The sequence below is a fragment of the Penaeus vannamei genome, chromosome 20 (assembly GCF_042767895.1).
Source record: "Penaeus vannamei isolate JL-2024 chromosome 20, ASM4276789v1, whole genome shotgun sequence".
NCBI lineage: Eukaryota > Metazoa > Arthropoda > Malacostraca > Decapoda > Penaeidae > Penaeus > Penaeus vannamei.
In genome coordinates this window covers 27,044,805-27,066,319 of record NC_091568.1, presented here as the reverse complement: position 1 = coordinate 27,066,319, position 21,515 = coordinate 27,044,805, and the positions used below count along the sequence as shown (strand labels likewise).

The window sequence follows — 21,515 nt, the reverse complement described above, 5'->3', positions numbered from 1 at the left end:
CGGGAAACTGCAAGAGTTGACGCAGCGATATCGCACGCAAAGGAGTATGGGTAGTGGTGCGCGGTTTGAACGACTTTCCTTGGATACTTACCAACTAAATCAGATTTTCTTTCGTTTTAAGAAATCAAATAGTTAAAATTGCGCAGTATTCTACACCGCCCCCTATTAAGTGACCTACTTGATACTACAAAAAAAATACTGCAAAATCTTTTTAATCCAACATTTCCGATAAGGAAATAAGGTTCGGCGTTCACCCTAGTTTTCAGTATTAATCTCATTTTCTAAGAGAAGGCACATCTTGCTAATAGGCCGGATATATTCTCCACTGACAGTTTTCAGTTTAGCACTGCGCACATGTCCATCAGTATCACACATTACCTCTATCACTCGAGCAAGAGGCCATGTACCTCTGGGCAGCCTCTCATCCAAGGCTAAAACTATGTCTCCTTTCTTGACATCACGCCGTTGAATGTTCCACTTTTGGCGCTCTTGGAGGAGAGGTAGATACTCTTTAGACCACCTCTTCCAAAAGAGGTCAGCCAAGTACTGCACCTGCTTCCAACGCCGACGAGCAGACAGATTCTTGTTATCGGTATTCATGACTGCACCAGGTGAACCCTTCAAGTTCAGCAGCATGCTCGGAGTCAGTGGTTGCAGGCAATCAGGGTCGTCCGTAACTCTGGTCAAGGGTCTGCCGTTAATGATGGCTTCAACTTCGCAGAACAGAGTGTGAAGACTATCATCAGTTAGTGTCTGTTGATAGCAAATACCACTCAAAACACGCCTGATAGAGCGAATCTGACGTTCCCAGACTCCACCGAAATGTGAAGCATGTGGTGGATTGAAGCACCATGAGATGCCACTAGTTGACATGGTGTCACAGATGGCAGTTTGATCAAGAAGCTGGAACTCCTGGCGAAGAACTTTCTCTGCACCCACCAGGTTTGTGCTATTGTCGGATCTGATGGACTTCACTGGACCTCGTCTTGCTGTAAATCGTCGAAGAGCGTTGATAAATGAGTCCGTTTCCACTGAGTCCATGACCTCAATATGGACTGCACATGATGTTAGGCATGTAAAGACTATGCCATATCTCTTAAGGTTTGACCTGCCTTTCCTGACGAGAAAGGGTCCAAAACAGTCGGTGCCTGTGTGTGTAAATGGTGGCTGGCCTGGTATAATACGATCTTCAGGAAGGTCGGCCATTTCTTGAGTCAATGGTCGTGCACAGATGGCCCTGCACTTCATGCAACTCCTTACCACAGAACGTGCAACAGCATTTGCATGTACAACCCAAAATTTTTGTCTTAACTCAGAGAGAAGATAGTTCTGACCACAGTGAGCTAACTTCTCATGATGCCACCTCACCATCAGCTTCGCCAAAGATGACTTATTGGGTAGGATAATTGGATGAGTGGCATTGAAGTGACGCCCAGAGTGTCTTAGGCGCCCACCTACTCTAAGCAAGTCATCTTGTAGAAAAGGTCTTAATCTCACTATCTTGCTTGAGGCTTGTACTCTCCCATCTGGCTTTCGTGACAGAGAGATAATTTCAGATGAGTAGTTCTCTTGTTGAACTAATTTCCATATGTGTGTTTCTGCATCTGCTATTTCTTTGCTACTAAGGCAATTAACATCAGGCAACTTGGGTACATACTTTCGCTTCGAGAATCGTCTGACCCATGCATGACAACGCACAAACTTCTGCCAGTTCAAGAAACGAGAGGCAAACTCCTCAATGAATGACATTACTGTTGTCACTGTCTCACATACCATGACAGACACCTTTACTTCTACATCATCTTCCAGTGATCCATGTTTAACATCTTCTGGAACTTGCGGACAGCTGGATTCAGGTTCATGAAGAAATCTTGGTTCTCTAATCCACATTTCAGACGTTAAAAAAGTATCAACATCAAGACCTCTAGATGCAAGGTCAGCAGGATTACTCTTTGTGTCTACATATCTCCAAGCACTTGCTGAAGACAGTTCTCGGATTAGGTTCACTCGATTTGCGACAAAGGTGTGGTAACGAGCCTTCTGATTGAACAAGTACTTGAGAACTGAAGTGCTGTCTGTCCAAAAGACTGAATCTTCCAATTTCAACCCCAGTTTCTTTCATAATTTACAGTCCATTCGAGCTGCAACGGTGGCAGCCGTCAGTTCTAGTCTTGGAATAGTTGTCAGCTTCAGAGGTGCAACTCTTGCTCGTGCCATAACCAAAGTGCAGTATACCCTTTCCGAGGCATTTACCATCTTCAAGTAGGAGGCTGTGCCATAACCAGACTGACTTGCATCTGCAAAATGATGGAGCTGATAAGAAATGATGGAACCAAAGGATATGGGCACTAGGCTTCGTGGCAGCTTAAATCTTGACAATTTTGGTAACTGTTCCAACCATTTTCTCCAACGAGCAGCTTCCTTATCACCCATATTTTCATCCCAGCCTAACTGCATCTGACACATGTCTTGAAGAATCATTTTTGCTGGCAGTGTCAAGGGCGCCACCATGCCAAGTGGGTCATATATAGATGCTACGATAGATAAAACTCCTCGGCGTGTTAGTGGCTTGTCGCCAAGGCAGATTTTGAATGTGAAGCAATCTTCGGCCATCGACCAGTGTACACCCAAGGTCCTTTCAACTGGGAGATCATCCTTACTGAGGTCTAGAGAAGCAACCGACGCATCCCTCTCCGATTCAGGAATCTTCTTGAGCACGTCCTTGTTATTGGCTGTCCATTGGTTCAAACGCCAACCACCTGCATTACAGAGAGCAATGAGATCTTTGATGATTTTTATCAGTCTCTCTTTGTCATCATGGGCCAGCAGGAGATTATCAACATAAAAACTTTGTATTATGGCAGTGACAGCTTGTTCATCAAAAACCTCACCGTGGTCCTCAGCAGTCTTCCTTAAGGCATAATTTACACAGCTAGGAGAGGATCTAGCACCAAAAACATGAACATTCATTCGGTAATCACTTACAGGCTTATTGATATCACCATCTGGCCACCATAAAAAACGGAACACATCACGATCCTCTAGGGGAACCTTGACCTGATAAAACATCTCCTCGATGTCCGCTGTGACTGCATAGTGACCATGCCTGAACCGCATGAGTACCCCTATTAGAGGATTTGTGAGGTCTGGCCCTTGAAGAAGATGGTCATTTAGGGAAGTGCCATTGAATTTAGCTTCAAGGTCATAGACGACACGTACCTTCAGCTTAGTGGGATGACGCACAGCATGATGTGGCATGTACCATATTCTACCATCATTTCGTTCTAATCCTGATGAAGGTACTATTTCAGCATACTGTTTACTTATATTCTTTTCCATTTGAGTGATGTATGTCTCCTTGAAAGTCTTGTCAGATTCCAGCTTCCTTTTGAGGCTTTTCATTCTACGTACAGCCATTTCACGATTGTTTGGAAGTGGACTACTGTCCCTGAAGGGAAGTTTGACTACATATTTACCCAATTCTTGATAGATGGACTGTGAGATCTTATCAGAGAATAACTTATCTTCCAGCGAATCTTCACATTGGGAATGAACTTCCTTTTCCCAAAAGTCAGCATTGAAGTGCTCTCGTAAGCACTCGCCAAGATCTTGTGTTGGGGAAATATGATATACCGGGGCAGGCAAAGGATTCCTGGGGCCAGTTGGTCCAAAGACAACCCAGCCAAATCTGGTAAGATAGGCTGAGGGTTCGTCATCAGTCCCATGTCTCTGGTCGAGTATGTGACGGTTCAAAATGCTATTGAGTCCAATTATAAGTTCCACCTCTTGATTGTCGCCAGGCAATCTTTGTAGATCCACATCATTCAGATGAAGCCATTTTTTAGTCCAGTTCATGGGCATCATGCTGCCAGTAGTTATGCTGAGTTTGTCTGTAATGTACACTTCATTTACGGTAATGTTATTTCCACCGCCTATGCTGCTCAACATAAGTGGTACACGCTCGTTGCACATGAATATTTCATTTTCAGTTTTCATTGCTTGCCTCACTGGTAGGCCTTGGATTCCCAAACGTTGTATTAAGCTTCGAGCAGCCAGAGTTGGTGCAGCACCACCATCTATGAAGGCATAAGTGGAGACGCTGTTATTCACTCGGACAGGCAGGATCTTCATCATAATCCTCCCATCAGGCTCACAATCAAGAATATTAGCACAGGGTAGAGCATCTGTTAATGGAGAATTACCACTTGGGGTCACACTTCCCTTGGCTTCTATGCCACCCCCAGTTGAGGAACTAGGTGTACCCAATTTCTCATAACAATCAGGTATGTTCTTATTGCTGAACACCTCAACACTCCAAGTTGGAGATCTCTTGTACTTACGGGATGGTGCAAAACTCTTTGCTATTGACCAGTGTAACAGTGTGTGGTGATAGTAGGCACCACATCGATCGCACTGGCTCTTGTCATTACAGAAACGATGGCCATGGCCGGGTTTTAAGCAGCGAAAACATAGCTTGTTGTGTGTGACAATATCCCATCGTTCGTCAATATCTTTCCTGCTGAACTTATAACATGCAAAAAGCTCATGTCCTTGGCCATTACAACAGTGGCATTTATCGCTGGTACTTGGGGTCATATCCATTGCATTCATATCCAGAGCATGGACATTTAGACTATTTACAGGCTTCCGAATGATGATGGGTTTATTGGTCGTGTGACTTGGCTTACCTCTTCCTGCTTCAATATAACGTATTTCCTCTGCTACCCTGGCTTGATCTTTAACAAATTTAACAAGTGCAGAGAATGAACTTGGAGATTTAGTGCCAGGATCTACACATCTCGAGGCCCACTTGGTTCTCAAGTATCTCGGTAGCTTACCAACAATTTTAGATATTGTCTCGCGCAACTCCATCCGGCAGATATTATCACCTAAGGCCATCTCTACATTAAATAGGTAGGAGCCGTATTTCTTTAGACCTTCTGCATCTCCAACTTCAATGTCTTTCCATGCAAATAATTTTGAGATGAAGGACTCGAGGAGTTCACTGGAGTTTTCATATTCTTCTCTCAGCATCCTCGACGCTTCGTCATATCCATGGTCAGGTGGTAGGTGAAGGCAACCTTCAATAAGGTCCTTTGGTGGGCCATCCAACTGGTTGTAGAGCTGTGTGAGCCTTCGCCTTGGATCATTAGTGTTGCTCTCAACATTCCATTCAAATATCCTACAGAACTGAGTGAATTTCGAAAAATCTCCATCAAAACGTTCTAATTTAACTGGAGGGAGTAATGATATGCGAGCCTGTTCTTGTTGGGTTAAAACTGACTGGTTCATAGCACAAACCATTTGAGCCACTTCATCCATATTCAATGGCCTTGAAGGTGAGGGATGGCTGGTGAAATCATAGCCTGAGGTATGGCAGCAAAGTACTCTGTTGATGTTCACAAAAGGAGCAGCTGAAGGATGTAGCTTACTCCTTGTCAATAGGTTCTCATTAGGTTCTGGAATGGTAGTAAGTGGTGTAATGGGGAGCTTACCCTGGACAATATTAGCTCCATTTAGTACAGGATTGACTGGAGTTGACCATTTGGTTAGAGGAGTTTCAGGGACTATGGCGGCATTGACAGCAAAGTGGACTGGCCCTTCAGTCACGTTGACTTCACTTTCACGACTCACTTGTGGGTCCAGATTTCCACTTTTATGATGGGGTTCTTCGCTTGTTGCAATCCAGTTGCTACACATGTTAAAGGAGTGAGGGCGAGGGTGTCTCTCATCCTCTCTGCTGTCTCCACAAGAGGAGCCAGGTCTTGACCTGGCTGGTTCTGATGAGGTTTTCATCCTTCTAATTCTCTGTTGCAGCTCAAAGATTCGTCTTTCTTCCTCACGTGCATGTTCATTTTACTCTTTGATGAACTGAAGCCGTTCTAACTCCTCCTCAGCTACTGATATTTCTGAGCGGGAAGACTTGCAACTGTGTGATGTGCCCACAGATTTATTACTTCTATTGTCGACCATGATGTGGGCTTACCTGACAGTTCGCTGTAATGTCGTTCCCTTCTCCGATGGGTAAAATTCGAATTGTTAGATGCAGTATGTTGGTACAGTCTTAATTCAAGGGTATCAGAATAACTTCTGTGTAGTTCCACATTTATTTTCGTTACAGCCTAGTCACAAGAAGCATTCGAACTGAAAACAACAAGCCCGTATAAGAAACCAATAACGCACAATTGAGATGAACATGATTTGGGAATATAAAACAAAACAAAATACAGGAGATGCAAAATCTATATAAGAGGAGCATCAGCACATTGCGAAATATGAAAATCAGAATTTGACAAACATTATCCTATTAATGAAATAGAGAAAATCTTCACAAGGCATTCCCATTTAAAGCAAAACATCAGAAAATAAAAGGGGTTGGCTGTGGAACAACTGCCATTGAACATGTCACTAAACACTACCGTTGGGGGGCCGCGGCGCTGAACAACAAAGTATAATAACCTTAAATATACACACTGTTAACACTCACTTTGTATCCCAATAAAGACTGCAAACCAACTTCTTCATAAAATCCACTCCACGGTCGTTGTCACTCAAAATAAAAGGATGGAAAAAGGCATTTGGCCCACCCAGTACAGACAGCAGTTGCCTTGGTTTATCTTTTGGCGGGAAACTGCAAGAGTTGACGCAGCGATATCGGACGCAAAGGAGTATGGGTAGTGGCGCGCGGTTTGAACGACTTTCCTTGGATACTTACCAACTAAATCAGATTTTCTTTCGTTTTAAGAAATCAAATAGTTAAAATTGCGCAGTATTCTACAGTATGCATATATATAAATACACCCATATATATTATTCATATATGTAAATATGTTTACATATATATATATATATATATATATATATATATATATATATATATATGTGTGTGTGTGTGTGTGTGTGTGTGTGTGTGTGTGTGTGTGTGTGTGTGTGTGCATAAGTATATATTAGATTTTTTTCTTTTCGAAAAGGTACCTTCTATATCATGGTTATATTTTAAAACATTTAGGATAAACTGCCTAAGCATTTTCTAAGAGTAGTTTTTCATAGGCTTATATGCATTTGAAATTATTAACACAATGTATTTATTTTGCTCTGTCCTAATACAATCCTTCTGAAATGCAATCTAACACTAGGCTATATTGATGGTCAATTGCTACTTTTAATAATCTTCAATACAATTTGCTGATTGACAATTCATTATGAGAAAGATTTTCAAGTAGGTTTAAGGGCCTGTTAGCTCAGTTGGTTTGAGCGCCGTACTAATAACGCGGATGTCGAGGGTTCGATCCCCTTACGGGCCAAGCAAGAGTACTTTTAATTCAATGAATCATGTGTCCGTTTATCGCATGTGAATCCATCAGGCTTCAGTGCCAGATATATGTCAGATCCAAGGTTATATATATATATATATATATATATATATATATATATATATATATATATATATATATATATATCATGTATATGCATATATATACACATATGTGTATGTATTTATCTCTCTCCTTCTCTTTCCCTCTCTCTCTCTCCTTCATTTTCTGTGTGTATGAATATATATCTCGTATTCATAAGTGCTTTCTCAATATTCTATTTCCCATCGTATTAGCTATCAGCTGATGGTGAACAGATGTAACCATATGATATCAATCAATATCTGAAAATCAATATTATAGTTCCACTGAAGTATAGTTTATGTTTATTGCATCATCACTGGTAGTGATGACATGGACGCTGATAAGAAAATCCAGATGAACTAGATGAACTGATCGAGTCTGAGGACGAGCCATGGAGTAAGGTCTCCGATTCAGATTAGGAAGATGACACGGAGTATTACGCATGAGGTGTCTGGCTCGAATCCCCCTCTACTAAAAATGAGTCACTGCTTATTTCTGATAAAGTGGGCCTTTCTGATGAATTTGAAGTCGGTTTCAAGTTGTTATACCATGAGCTGATCTAGCATAATATTTTTGTGTCCCTTTTTTGCTCTAACAGGGATACCCCACCACGAAAAATGTCTGTCACTGGTCATTCCTAATACACTTTATAATGCTATTACGTTTTGACTTGTTTTTCTTTGTTACTAGTTAAGCTAGCTCAAAATTTTCATATATTCTCCTGGCCCTGTGTAGCACACCCACCAGTATATAACGCGGATGTCGAGGGTTCGATCCCCTTACAGGCCAAGGAGCATAATTATAATACAATACCTCAAGTGTCGGTTTATCGCATGCAAAACCACCACCAGTGCCAGATATATGCCAGTGCCAAGATTAAATACTGGTACACAGACAAGACGGAGACGTTGCATTTCTAGCCTCTACTATTCTTAGCTTAACAGTTTTTACTTGCAGCCTTCCTTCCTCCCAATAGACTAAGTAACTGGAGCTCACACACACACGCATGTGTTTGTGTAAGTATATATGTACATATACACACACATGCATGTACATGTTTATATATATATATATATATATATATATATATATATATATATATATATATACATACATACATATGTGTTGTGTATGTATACATGTCGTGTACACACACACGCACACACACACGTGTGTGTGTGTGCGGTGTGTGTGTCTGTATGTGTATGTGTATATATTTTATACATATACACAGACAAACACACACACAATATATACATATATATTCATATATATATGTATATATAACTAAATTGCTATATATGCATATATTTATAACATACATATATAGAGACATATGAATGTTTTATACATATATATATTCATGTATGTTTTACACATATTTATATATACATATTTATATATACATATATATATATACACAAATATAGTAATACATATTCAAATGAATATATATATATATATATATATATATATATATATATATATATATATATATATATATATATATATATATGTATATGTATACATGTATATACATACATATGTATATATATTCATATACATATAAAACTGTACTGATATATATATATATATATATATATATATATATATATATATATATATATATATATATATATATATATATATATATATATATATAACATAGACATATGTTATATGATGTGATATGTATATACACTTACATACATACACACACACATACACACACACACACACACACACACACACACACACACACACACACACACACACACACACACACACACACATATATATATATATATATGTATGTATATATATATACACACATGTGAGTGTGCGTGTGTGTATGTATATGTGTTTCCTTCATGTACACCTTAGCAATTCTTCGTTAGGTTACGAGATGAAAGCTTAGAAGAGGAAATCCTCCGAAACGAAGCAGGATAAACTTTGTTCGTATTTCTCAGCGTTTTCCTCTCCTGAACGAGACCCATCTTATTTAGGAAGGCAACTCAGATGCTACGGTTTTCCATTCAGTTCTAAGAAGAGTTGAACGCATGCAGGACTAACTGCCTCAGCTTCAGCTCCTGAGCAAGAAATAATTAGTCTTCGGCTTATATGCATAACAAAAATAATAGAAACCGAATTTATTTTGCTCTAAGCATTTCCAGTCCTAAGATCCTACTGCGAGTCAATCTAGTAGTAATCTATGTTGATGGTAAGCTATAAATATTAATAACCGTCTGTTAGCTCAGTTGGTTAGAGCGCCGATTGCGGTTGCGGACCTAATTTCTTACTTTACCTCATCGGACTCCATTCTATCAGGCCCCAGTGTCAGATATATATAAATGTGCCAGTGTCAAGGTCAGTCACTTGTACACAGACAAGACGGAGACTCAAGGTCGTTGGCAACGCTGCATTTCTAGCCTTTACTATTGATTGCTTAACAGTCTTTACTTGCAGTCTTCCTTCCGACTGCAAATGTTTGGACAGAGCAAAATAAATTCGGTTTCTATTATTTTTGTAACGCATATAAGTCGAAGACTATTTCTTGCTCAGGGTCTGATGCAAAGGCAGTAAGTCCTGCATGTGTTCAAATCTTCTCAGAACTGAATAGAAAACTGTAGCATCTGAGGTGCCTTCCCAGATGAGATGGTTCTCGTTCAGGAGAGCAAAAAGCCGAGAAATACGAACAAAGTTTTTCCTGCTTCGTTTCGGAGGATTTCCTCTTCTGAGCTTTCGTCTCGTATAGATATACCTGTCATCTATATATGTATATACATATATATATATATATATATATATATATATATATATATATATATATATATATATATATATATATATATATATATGTATATCATGAACACACGCATATATATATATATATATATATATATATATATATATATATATATATATATATATATATATATATAATATATGTATATATATTTATATATACATATTCATAGATATGTATTACACCAACACATACACTCATATACATATTTATACATATGTATATGTAGATAGATATGCACACACAAGGTCAAGGGATGGCAGGGTGGCCAGGTCATTAGGACCGCTGCATCATTTCTATGATTGGTGATAATGATTATGCGTTGTTTCCCTATATTGATGGTAAATTGCTACTTTTAATAATCTTCAATACAATTTGTTGACTGACAGTTCATTGTGAGAAAGATTTTCAAATAGGTTAAGGGCCTGTTAGCTCAGTTGGTTAGAGCGCCGTGCTAATAACGCAGATGTCGAGGGTTCGATCCCCTTACGAGCCAAGCAAGTGTACTTTTAATACTATGACTCTGGTGTCGGTTTATCACATGCAAATCCATCGGGCTCCAGTGCCAGAAATATACCAGTGCCAATGTCAAATTCTGGTACGCAACGTAGACTCCAGGTCGTTGGCAACGCTACATTTCTAGCCTCTACTATTATTAGCCTAATACTCTGTATTTGTAGTCATCCTTCCACCCACTATACTAAATAACTGGGGCACACACACACATATATATACTATTAGAGAGAGCGAGAGAAAATGTTATATCTATCAATCTGTCTTTATGTATACACATATATGAATACGTATATGTATATATGTATACGTTTAAAGATATATATATATATATATATATATATATATATATATATATATATATATATATATATATATATATATTAATTGACAGACCCACACACACACATACACACACACACACACACACACACACACACACATATATATATATATATATATATATATATATATATATATATATATATATATATATATACCTATATATACATATATATATACATATTTTTATATAAGTATATATATAGACTTGCATATACATATATATGTATGTGTTTGTATGAGTCTTTCTCCTCCTCCCTTCCTTATCTCAAGATACACACACACACAAACACACGTGCGCACACACACACACACACACACACACACACACACACACACATACACACACACACACACACACACACACACATATATATATACATATGTATATATGTGTGTGTGTGTGTGTGTTTGTGTGTGTGTGTGTGTCACACACACACACACACACACACACACACACACACACACACACACACACACACACACACACACATATATATATATATATATATATATATATATATATATATATGTGTGTGTGTGTGTGTGTGTGTGTGTGTGTGTGTGTGTGTGTGTGTGTGTGTGTACAATTATTCAGCAACATGTATCATTCCAGTAAGGTATCTAGATCTGAGCATATATATAAATATGTATATATATGCAAACACACACACACATATGTATATATATACATATGTTCAACACGTTGGAAGGAGTCTGGTATCAAACCTCTGTCTTTTTCTTTCTTTTTCTTTTAGAATATTCTTCTTCCTTTAGATTATTTAAGAGAGTTATTCTGCAAGAAACTTCCACGCGCCCATGTAAACAAGCCGCCCCTCACTCACTTACCTAAGCCTCATTTGCCTTTGTTCTCCCTGCTGAGCGGCCCCTTCGTCTCCGCCGCTTATCTCTCGCCCTCCGACAGACTCTTGGAGACCACGGAGGGCGCTGAAGACCAGTCCGTTGACCACGTGATCGGACTCAGGTGGGAGGACAAAGGCTAATCGCAGCGAAGAGTTCCCAAGGTGTACATGAAGGAAAAATGTTCATACACTCACTCAGGTGTATATACTCCTATGCACATACATAAACACATACATATAACTAATATCTGTATATGTATGTATATATGTATATATATATATATATATATATATATATATATATATATATATATATATATATATATATATATACATATATATGTGTATATGTGACATGTAATATATATGAATATATATATGCATAGAACCCTTCACGATTTCCTCTTCAGGCAAATGATAAAAGACTTTTGGTTAATCATACGTCTGGAGAGGAACTTGAAGAAAGTTCATTTTCTTCATTTATTGTGAATGTTTTCCTTTTTGTTTTTGTGTACAAATTACTGCGTCTGTGTTTGTGTTCTTATATATCTGTTTATATATACATATATATATAGCACATATAGACACCCATATATATTATTCATATATGTAAATATGTTTACAAATATATATGTATATATGTGTGTGTGTGTGTACATAAGTCTATAATGGATTTTTTTTTCTTTTCGAAAAGGTACCTTATATATCATGGTTATGAGATTTGAAAACATTTACGATAAACTGCCTAAGCATAAGTAGTTTTTCATAGGCTTATATGCATTTAAAATAAACACAATGTATTTATTTTGTTCTGTCCTGATATGATTCTTCTGAAAAACAATATAACACTAGGCTATGTTGATGGTAAATTGCTACTTATAATAATCATCAATACAATTTGTTGACTGGCAGTCCATTATTAGAAAGATTTTCAAAAATGTTAAGGGCCTGTTAGCTCAGTTGGTTAGAGCGCCGTGCTAATAACGCGGATGTCGAGGGTTCGATCCCCTTACGGGCCAACATGTTGAGTATTTTATTCATTGACTGGTGTCCGTTCACCGCATGACAATCCATCAGTCTCCAGTGCCAGATATATGCCAGTGCCAAAGTCAAACACTGGTACACAGACAAGACGGAGACTGAAAGTGTAGTGAGCTGTGGCTCTTACTGCGTCTTCTTACGACCTACACCCCGCTCAGCATCACCGGAACCCCCCCTAAAAAGCCCCGAGAGATAAAGCGTAATATGGACCAGGGCGCGAGGATCCCGACGGAGGCGCTGCAGAAGGGTGCCACTGACGGAGGCGCTGTAGGAGGACGATGGCGACGCCCTAGGCATTTTTTTCATTTGCGAGGAGAAATGACCAATATTACGTACGAGCCAACGACGACCCGATTTCCTGCTCGAGGCCTGCGAAGGATGACGTCGGGAGGTCGCCCTCGAAAACACGCATTTTTGAAGATGTCGCCCAAGATGGCGAAGGACAAGAGTGAGGGAAAAGAGTATTCGGCGCCAAACCCCCTCAGCTAGTCCACGGAAAACAATTATATCGCTTGTTTAAATTCCTGTATATATGTTCCTTTCTTTTTATAATACTGATATCTTATATGTATTTATCTGTAAAGAACCATTTATTTTTCATCTAACACGGCAATCTTTTAGTAAATTCGCACTTTCAGGTATTCATTCTTTAATGCAGACGACATTTAACAATGAAATGAGTCTTGATGCGCGAACATCTCCTGGCGCACGACCTTGTTACCATAAATAAGGTGGGGTCAACCACCTGAGTGGATTTGCGCACAGGCATCCAGTCATTAACCTACGGCTGGGTTATCCCTCAGATAACCGCCGTTTTTTTTTAAGCTTTGTTCTTTTTATTTGTGTTTTTCTGTCGCTTTTAACCGTTGGATCTTGCAGTGAGTCTGCAGTCATATAAGGTATTGTTTTATCAGTTTTATTTTAGATTGCCCCATTTTTACGTATATTTTCTTTTGCTTTTATTGTTTCGGAGGTTTTGCTTATTTTATGTTTTGTGTTAACGGTTTTTGCTTTTAATAATCATAGTTTGAGTTTTGCCTTTTGTTTCGTTTTCCATGCATGATTTATATTTATTATTTGAAGTTTATTAAAGAAATATATATATATATATATATATATATATATATATATATATTGAACAAATAACAAAGTTTTAAAGTTTTTGAGCAGTGAATACTAAATGAAAAGACTGATGAATTTAAGTGATAAAGTAAATGTTAACGGAATTGTTTCAATGGCTTGACTTTAAAGATAACTTTTAAATAAATAACTTCCTGTGGATGTATTGATAACTGATAAAGCGTAACGTAGTTTACTGATTTATTGAATTTATTTTAACTTTGTTTTATTTAGTCATGTTTCATTTACTTTGATGATTTTAAATACTACGTTTTATCAGTTATATACAGTAATGGTTCTCTGCATCTCTTAACTATCTTTATTTATGATTTCATGCTTTGGTCGAAACTTTTGTCAGTGAAACACGCTACCAGTATCGATATCACAGCACGAGAACATGATAATTACTCTGTGCCGAAACAGGAGGCCGGACGCTTAGGTCTCGTTGGCTCCTGCGGCCCCGCAAAATAGGGGCAAGATCATGATAACCCCTACAAAAGTCATTGGCAACGCTGCATTTCTAGCATTTCTTCCGCCCACCAATCTAAATAACTGAAGCACACACACTCATTCACACATATATTATTAGAGATAGAAAGAGGGAGAGAGAGGGAGAGAGAGAGAGAGAAATAGACACAAATATGTTATATTTATCAATCTATCTTTATATACACATATACATGCATCTATAAATATGTAGATGTATATATGTATATGCATAGATGAATACATATACATATATACATATACATACATACATACATACATATATATATATATATATATATATATATATATATATATATATATATATATATATATATATATATATATACGTATACATGTAAATATGTATATATATGTACATATACTTATATAGATATAAGGATGTATATATATTCAGCAGTCTGTCATTCCGCCACGGGACTCGATTAGTTTGGGTGGAAATACAGCCGAGTTAAATTCAAACCACTGCGACAGGCAAAAGAGCGTGAAAACTACTCACCACTTCGACGTAGATATCCTGAGCTTACACACACACACACACACACACACACACACACACACACACACACATATATATATGGTTGAAAAACTCACAATGCACAAACTACATTTACTGAAGACAGTGAGTCTAGTTTGTGCATTGTGCGTTTTTCTATCATAGTATCAGCACGGTAGAGTGTTTTTCCCTTCATATTTATGTGTGTGTTTATCTATTGATATGAATATATACGTGGATGTACATATATATGCATATATCTATTTAAGTATATATATACATATATATACATACATACACACACACATACATATATGCATACACACACGCGTATTCCTGGTACCCATTTCCTTAGGTACCAAGTTCTGCCTTCCTGCCCTACCTGATGTCAATATCTCAAGTTCAAGAAGCATCATAAGAAACAAGATAAAACGGCCTCTGTCTGTGTTCTCGACGTCGTCTCCTGTACATGAAGATTTTACTCTTTGCGTTAGATATTTTGTACTACCGTTTGCATGTCTTTTTCTTCTTTCCCAATCCACACTTTATGTTTTGTGTACTAATTCATTGTAAAAAAAGAAAGAAAGAAAGAAAGAAAAAAAAAAAAAATCTAGACCCACGTACGTATATAATTAATCTAAAAATGTTGCGTATAAATGAATCATTTTAATTCAAAATGTCATTATTCTGCCATTATATGATTCGTATGAGGAAGGTTCGATCCCCGTGCTGGCAAAAGTTTGGTCTACTGTCTCCGGAGTCGATTCGTTGGCAGCCGATTCCTCTTATGCTGACAAAATGCCTGGACCAAGGTCAGAGGATGGCACGATGGCCAGGCCATTAGGACCGCTGTGTATGCAAGGCTCTTGTATGGTAATGATTATGCGTTCTTCTTTCCTGTCCTGTTCAACACGCTAGGGTGAGTCTGGCATCAAACCTCAGTCTTTCTTTCTTTCTTTTTCTTTTAGAATATTCTTCTTCCTTTGGATTATTTAAGAGTTATTCTGCAAGAAACTTCCACGCGCTCATGTAAACAAGCCGCCCCTCACTCACTTAACCTAAGCCTCATTAGCCTTTGGTCTCCCTGCTGAACGGCCTCTTCGTCTCCGCCGCTTATCTCTCGCCCTCCGACAGACTCTTGGAGACCACAGAGGGCGCTGAAGACCAGTCCGTTGACCACGTGATCGGACTCAGGTGGGAGGACAATGGCTAATCGCAACGACGAGTTACTAAGGTGTATAAGAAGGAAAACATGTTCACACACACACTCAGGTGTATTTACTCCTATACACATACAAAAACACACATACATATAACTGATATCTGTATATGTATGTATATATGTATATTTATATATACATATATGTGTATGTGTGACACACTGTATACTATATATGAATTTATATACTCAGATTGATAGATATGTGTATATATATGCAAAATTATGCATGTATATATATATATATATATATATATATATATATATATATATATATATATATATATATATATATATATATATATATATATATATATGAAGAGGAAAAGTCACAATAGAAATCAAAATACAGTGCAGCGTTTCGAACCTTTCATGAGTTCCTCTTCAGACAAATGATAAAAGACGTTTGGTTAATCTTACGTCTGGAGAGGGACTCTTGAAGAGAGTTCATTTCCTTTATTTCTTGTCGTGGTTGTTTTCCTTTTTGTTTTTATGTACAAATTCCTGCGTTTGTGCTTTTGGTCATATATATATGTATGGTAATGTGATTTGAAAACATTTAAGATAAACTGCCTAAGCATTTTCTAAGAAGTAGATTTTCATAGGCTTATATGCATTTGAACTGATAAACAGAATGTGTTTATTTTGCTGTCCTGATACAATCCTTCTGAAATACAGTCTAACACTAGGCTATATTGATTGTAAATTGCTACTTTTAATTATCTTCAATACAATTTGTTGACTGACGGTTCATTATGAGAAAGATTTTCAAGTAGGTTTAAGGGCCTGTTAGCTCAGTTGGTTAGAGCGCCGTGCTAATAACGCGGATGTCGAGGGTTCGATCCCCTTACGGGCCAAGCATGTATACTTTTAATACAATGACTCTGGTGTCCGTTTATCGCATGTGAATCCATCAGGCTTCAATGCCAGATATATGTCAGCTCCAAGGTTATATATATATATGTATATATATAAATGTATATATATATATATATATATATATATATATATCATGTATATGCATATATATACACATATGTGTATATGTGCACATACACACACATATGCGTATATATTTATCTCTCTCTCTCCTTCTCTCTCCCCGCCTCTCTATCTCCTTCAGTTTCTGTGTATGAATATATATCTCGTATTCATAAGTGCATACTCAAAAGTTCCACTGAAGTATAGTTTCTTTTTATTGCATCATCACTGGTAGTGATGACATGGACTCAGACCCAGAAAATCCAGATGAACTGGATGAACTGATCGAGTCTGAGGACGAGCCATGGAGTGAGTGAGGTGAGGTCAGATCAGGATGATGACATGGAGTATTACGCATGAGGTGTCTGGCTCGAATCCCCCACCACTAAAAATGAGTCACTACTTATTTCTGATAATATGGGCCTTACTGATGAATTTGAAACCAGTCTCAAGTTGTTACACTATGAGCTGATCTAGCATATTTTGATGCCCCTTTTTTGCTCTGGCAGGGGTACCCCACCACGAAAAATGTCGTTCATTGGTCATTCCTAATACACTTTATCATGCTTATTACGTTTTGACTTGTCTTTCTTTGTTACTAGTTCAGCTAGCTCAAAATTTTCATATATTCTCCTGCCCCTGTGTAGCACACCCACCAGTAAATAACGCGGATGTCGAGGGTTCGATCCTCTTACGGGCCAAGGAGCATGATTTTGATAGAATGCCTCAAGTGTCGGTTTATCGCAGGCAAAACCACGAGGCTCCAGTACCAGATATATGCCAGTGCCAAGATCAAATACTGGTACACAGACAAGACGGAGACTGCATTTCAAGCCTCTACTATTCTTAGCTTAACAGTCTTTACTTGCAGCCTTCCTTCCGCCCACTAAACTAAATAACTGGAGCTCATACACAAGTATATATGTACATATACGCACATGCATGCACATGTTTATATATATATATATATATATATATATATATATATATATATATATATATATATATATGTATATATATATACATACATATCGATATATATGTATATATATACATATATATGTGTTGTGTATGTATACATGTCGTGTATACACACACACACTAACACACGCGCGTGTGTGTGCGGTGTGTGTTTCTGTATGTGTGTGTATGTGTATATATATTAAATATATATACAAAATGTTGTATACATTTGTATATATATATGTATATATACATATATATATAGTAATACATATTTATATGAATATATATATTATATATGCATATGTATATGTATATATGTATATGTATACATATGTATATATATATATATATTCATATACACATATGCATAATTATGCATGTATGTATATATATATATATATATATATATATATATATATATATATATATGTATGAAGAGGAAAAGAGTCAGAATAGAAATCAAAATAAAGTGTAACGTTTCGAACCCTTTACGAGATCCTCTTCAGACAAATGATATAAGACTCTTGGTTAATCATACGTCTGGAGAGGAACTCTTGAAGAGAGTTCATTTCCTTCATTTATTGTGATTGTTTTCCTTTTTGCTTTTGTGTACAAATTACTACGTCTGTGCTTGTGTTCATATATATATATGTATATATATATACATATATATGCATATATATACACACCCATATATATTATTTATATATGTAAATATGTTTACATATATATATGTGTGTACATAAGTATATATTAGATTTTTTTATTATATATCATGGTTATGGGAGTTGAAAACATTTAGGATAAACTGCCTAAGGCATATGTGCATTTGAAATGATAAACAAAGTGGATTTATTCTGCTCTGTCCTGATGTGATCCTTCTGACAGTTCACTATGAGAAAGACTCTCTTTAGAGCTAAGGGCCTGTTAGCTCAGTTGGTTAGAGCGCCGTGCTAATAACGCGGATGTCGAGGGTTCGATCCCCTTACCCATGTTGAGTATTTTATTCAGTGACTCTGGTGTCCGTTCACCGCACGCCAATCCATCAGTCTCCAGTGCCAGATATATGCCAGTGCCAAGGTCAAACACTGGTACACAGATATGACGGAGACTAAAGGTCGTTGGCAACGCTGCAGTTCTATTCTCTACTATTGTTAGGTTAATAGTCTTTACTTGCAGTCTTTCTTCTGCCCACTAAACTAAACTGGAGCACACACACTTACGCACACACATATATTATTAGAGTTAGAGAGAGGGAGAGAGAGAGACTTACACACACAAATATATATTATATCTATCAATCTATCTTTATGTACACATACATACATCTATAAATATCTACATGTATATATGTATACGCATAAAAAAATATATATATATATATACATATATATATATATATATATATATATATATATATATATACATATACGTATACATGTAAATATGTATATATATGTACTATACTCATATAAATATAAGGACGTATATATATTTAGCAGTCTGTCATTCCGCCACGGAAATACAGCCGAGGTACCGTCAACCCACTGCGACAGGCGTTTCTTGGTGGGGAGGGAAATAAGCCAACAAAAGAGCATCCGGACTACTCTCCACTGCAACGTAGATTTCCTGAGCATACACACACACACACATGTAAATATATGTATAAGGTAGAAAAACTCACAATGCACAAATTAGATTTATTGAAGTGAGACTAGTTTGTGCATTGTGGCTTTATCTACCATAGTATCAACACAGTAGAGTGTTTTCCCTCCATATATATGTGTGTATGTGTTTATCTCTTAATTTAAATATATACATGTGTGTACATATATATGTATATATTTATATAAGTATGCACACACACACACACACACACACAAACACACACACACACACACACACACACACACACACACACACACACACACACACACACACACACACACACATATATATATATATATATATATATATATATATATATATATATATATATATGCACACACACACGGACTTAAATACAAATGCATAGATGTATCAAAATTGTACGAAATAGATTTATTCCTTTTACCCATTTCATTAGGTACCAAGTTCTGTCTTCCTGCCCTACCTGATGTCAGTATCTCAAAATAGTTCAGGAAGCATCCTAAGAAACAGGATAAAGCGGCGTCTGTCTGTGTTCTCGACGTCGTCCCCTGAACATATATTTTGTGTATTAATCCATTGTAAAAAAAAAAAAAAAAAAAAAAAAAAAAAAATCTATAGCCACGTCCTTATATAATTCATTTAAAAAATGTTGCGTATAAACGAATTATTTCAAATCAAAATTTCATTATTCAGTAGTTATGATATGATTCGTATGTGGCAAAAGTTTAGTCCTCTGTCCCAGTAGTCTGTTCGTTGTCAGCCGATTCCTCTTTTTCTAACATGTCGGGGCCAAAGGATGGCACAGTGGCCAGGCCATTGGGACCGCTGTGCATGCAAGGCATTTGTATGGTAATGATTATGCCTTCTTCTTTCCTGTCCTGTTCAACACGCTAGGGTGAGTCTGGCATCAAACCTCGGTCTTTATTTTATTTATTTATTTTTTTTTTAAGAGAGTTTTTCTGCAAGAATCTTCCACGTGCTCATGTAAACAAGCCGCCCCTAACTCACTTACCTAAGCCTCATTTGCCTTTGGTCTCCCTGCTGAACGGCCTCTTCGTCTCCGCCGCTTATCTCTCGCCCTTCGACAGACTCTTGGAGACCACGGAGGGCGCTGAAGACCAGTCCGTTGACCACGTGATCGGACTCAGGTGGGAGGACAAAGGCTAATCGCAGCGAAGAGTTCCCAAGGTGTACATGAAGGAAAACATGTTCACACACACACAGATGTATATACTCCTATACAAATGCATAAACACATACATATAACTGATATCTGTATATGTATGTATATATGTATATTTATATATGTACATATATATGTGTATGTGTGACATACTGTATACTATATATGAATTTATATACTCACAGATTGATAGATATGTGTATATATATGTATAATGCATGTATATATATATATATATATATATATATATATATATATATATATATATATATATATATATATATATATATGTGAGGAGGAAAAGTCACAATGGAAATCAAAATACAATGTAACGTTTCGAACCCTTCATGAGTTCCTCTTCAGACAAATGATAAAAGACTTTTGGTTAATCATACGTCTGGAGACGAACGCTTGAGGAGAGTTCATTTCCTT

At 37.1% G+C, this 21,515-nt stretch overlaps 1 protein-coding gene and 4 non-coding genes across 5 annotated transcripts; 4 read left to right on the top strand and 1 right to left on the bottom strand.

Annotated features, from left to right (window-relative positions):
* Nucleotides 1-255: 255 nt before the first annotated feature.
* LOC138865187 (uncharacterized) lies at nt 256-5,796 on the bottom strand. The gene is made up of 2 exons (XM_070134578.1): nt 2,130-5,796; nt 256-1,979 (listed from the first exon to the last, which is right to left on the bottom strand). Exons 1-2 carry the CDS (start codon nt 5,794-5,796, stop codon nt 256-258), a joined length of 5,391 nt encoding a protein of 1,796 aa, XP_069990679.1.
* Nucleotides 5,797-7,230: 1,434 nt separating this feature from the next.
* Nucleotides 7,231-7,304, top strand: TRNAI-AAU (transfer RNA isoleucine (anticodon AAU)). Its single transcript has one exon. It is a non-coding gene; the product is annotated as a tRNA-Ile (tRNA).
* Nucleotides 7,305-10,625: 3,321 nt separating this feature from the next.
* On the top strand, nt 10,626-10,699 carry TRNAI-AAU (transfer RNA isoleucine (anticodon AAU)). The gene has a single exon. It is a non-coding gene; the product is annotated as a tRNA-Ile (tRNA).
* Nucleotides 10,700-12,866: 2,167 nt separating this feature from the next.
* Nucleotides 12,867-12,940, top strand: TRNAI-AAU (transfer RNA isoleucine (anticodon AAU)). Its single transcript has one exon. It is a non-coding gene; the product is annotated as a tRNA-Ile (tRNA).
* Nucleotides 12,941-17,086: 4,146 nt separating this feature from the next.
* Nucleotides 17,087-17,160, top strand: TRNAI-AAU (transfer RNA isoleucine (anticodon AAU)). Its single transcript has one exon. It is a non-coding gene; the product is annotated as a tRNA-Ile (tRNA).
* Nucleotides 17,161-21,515: the final 4,355 nt, after the last annotated feature.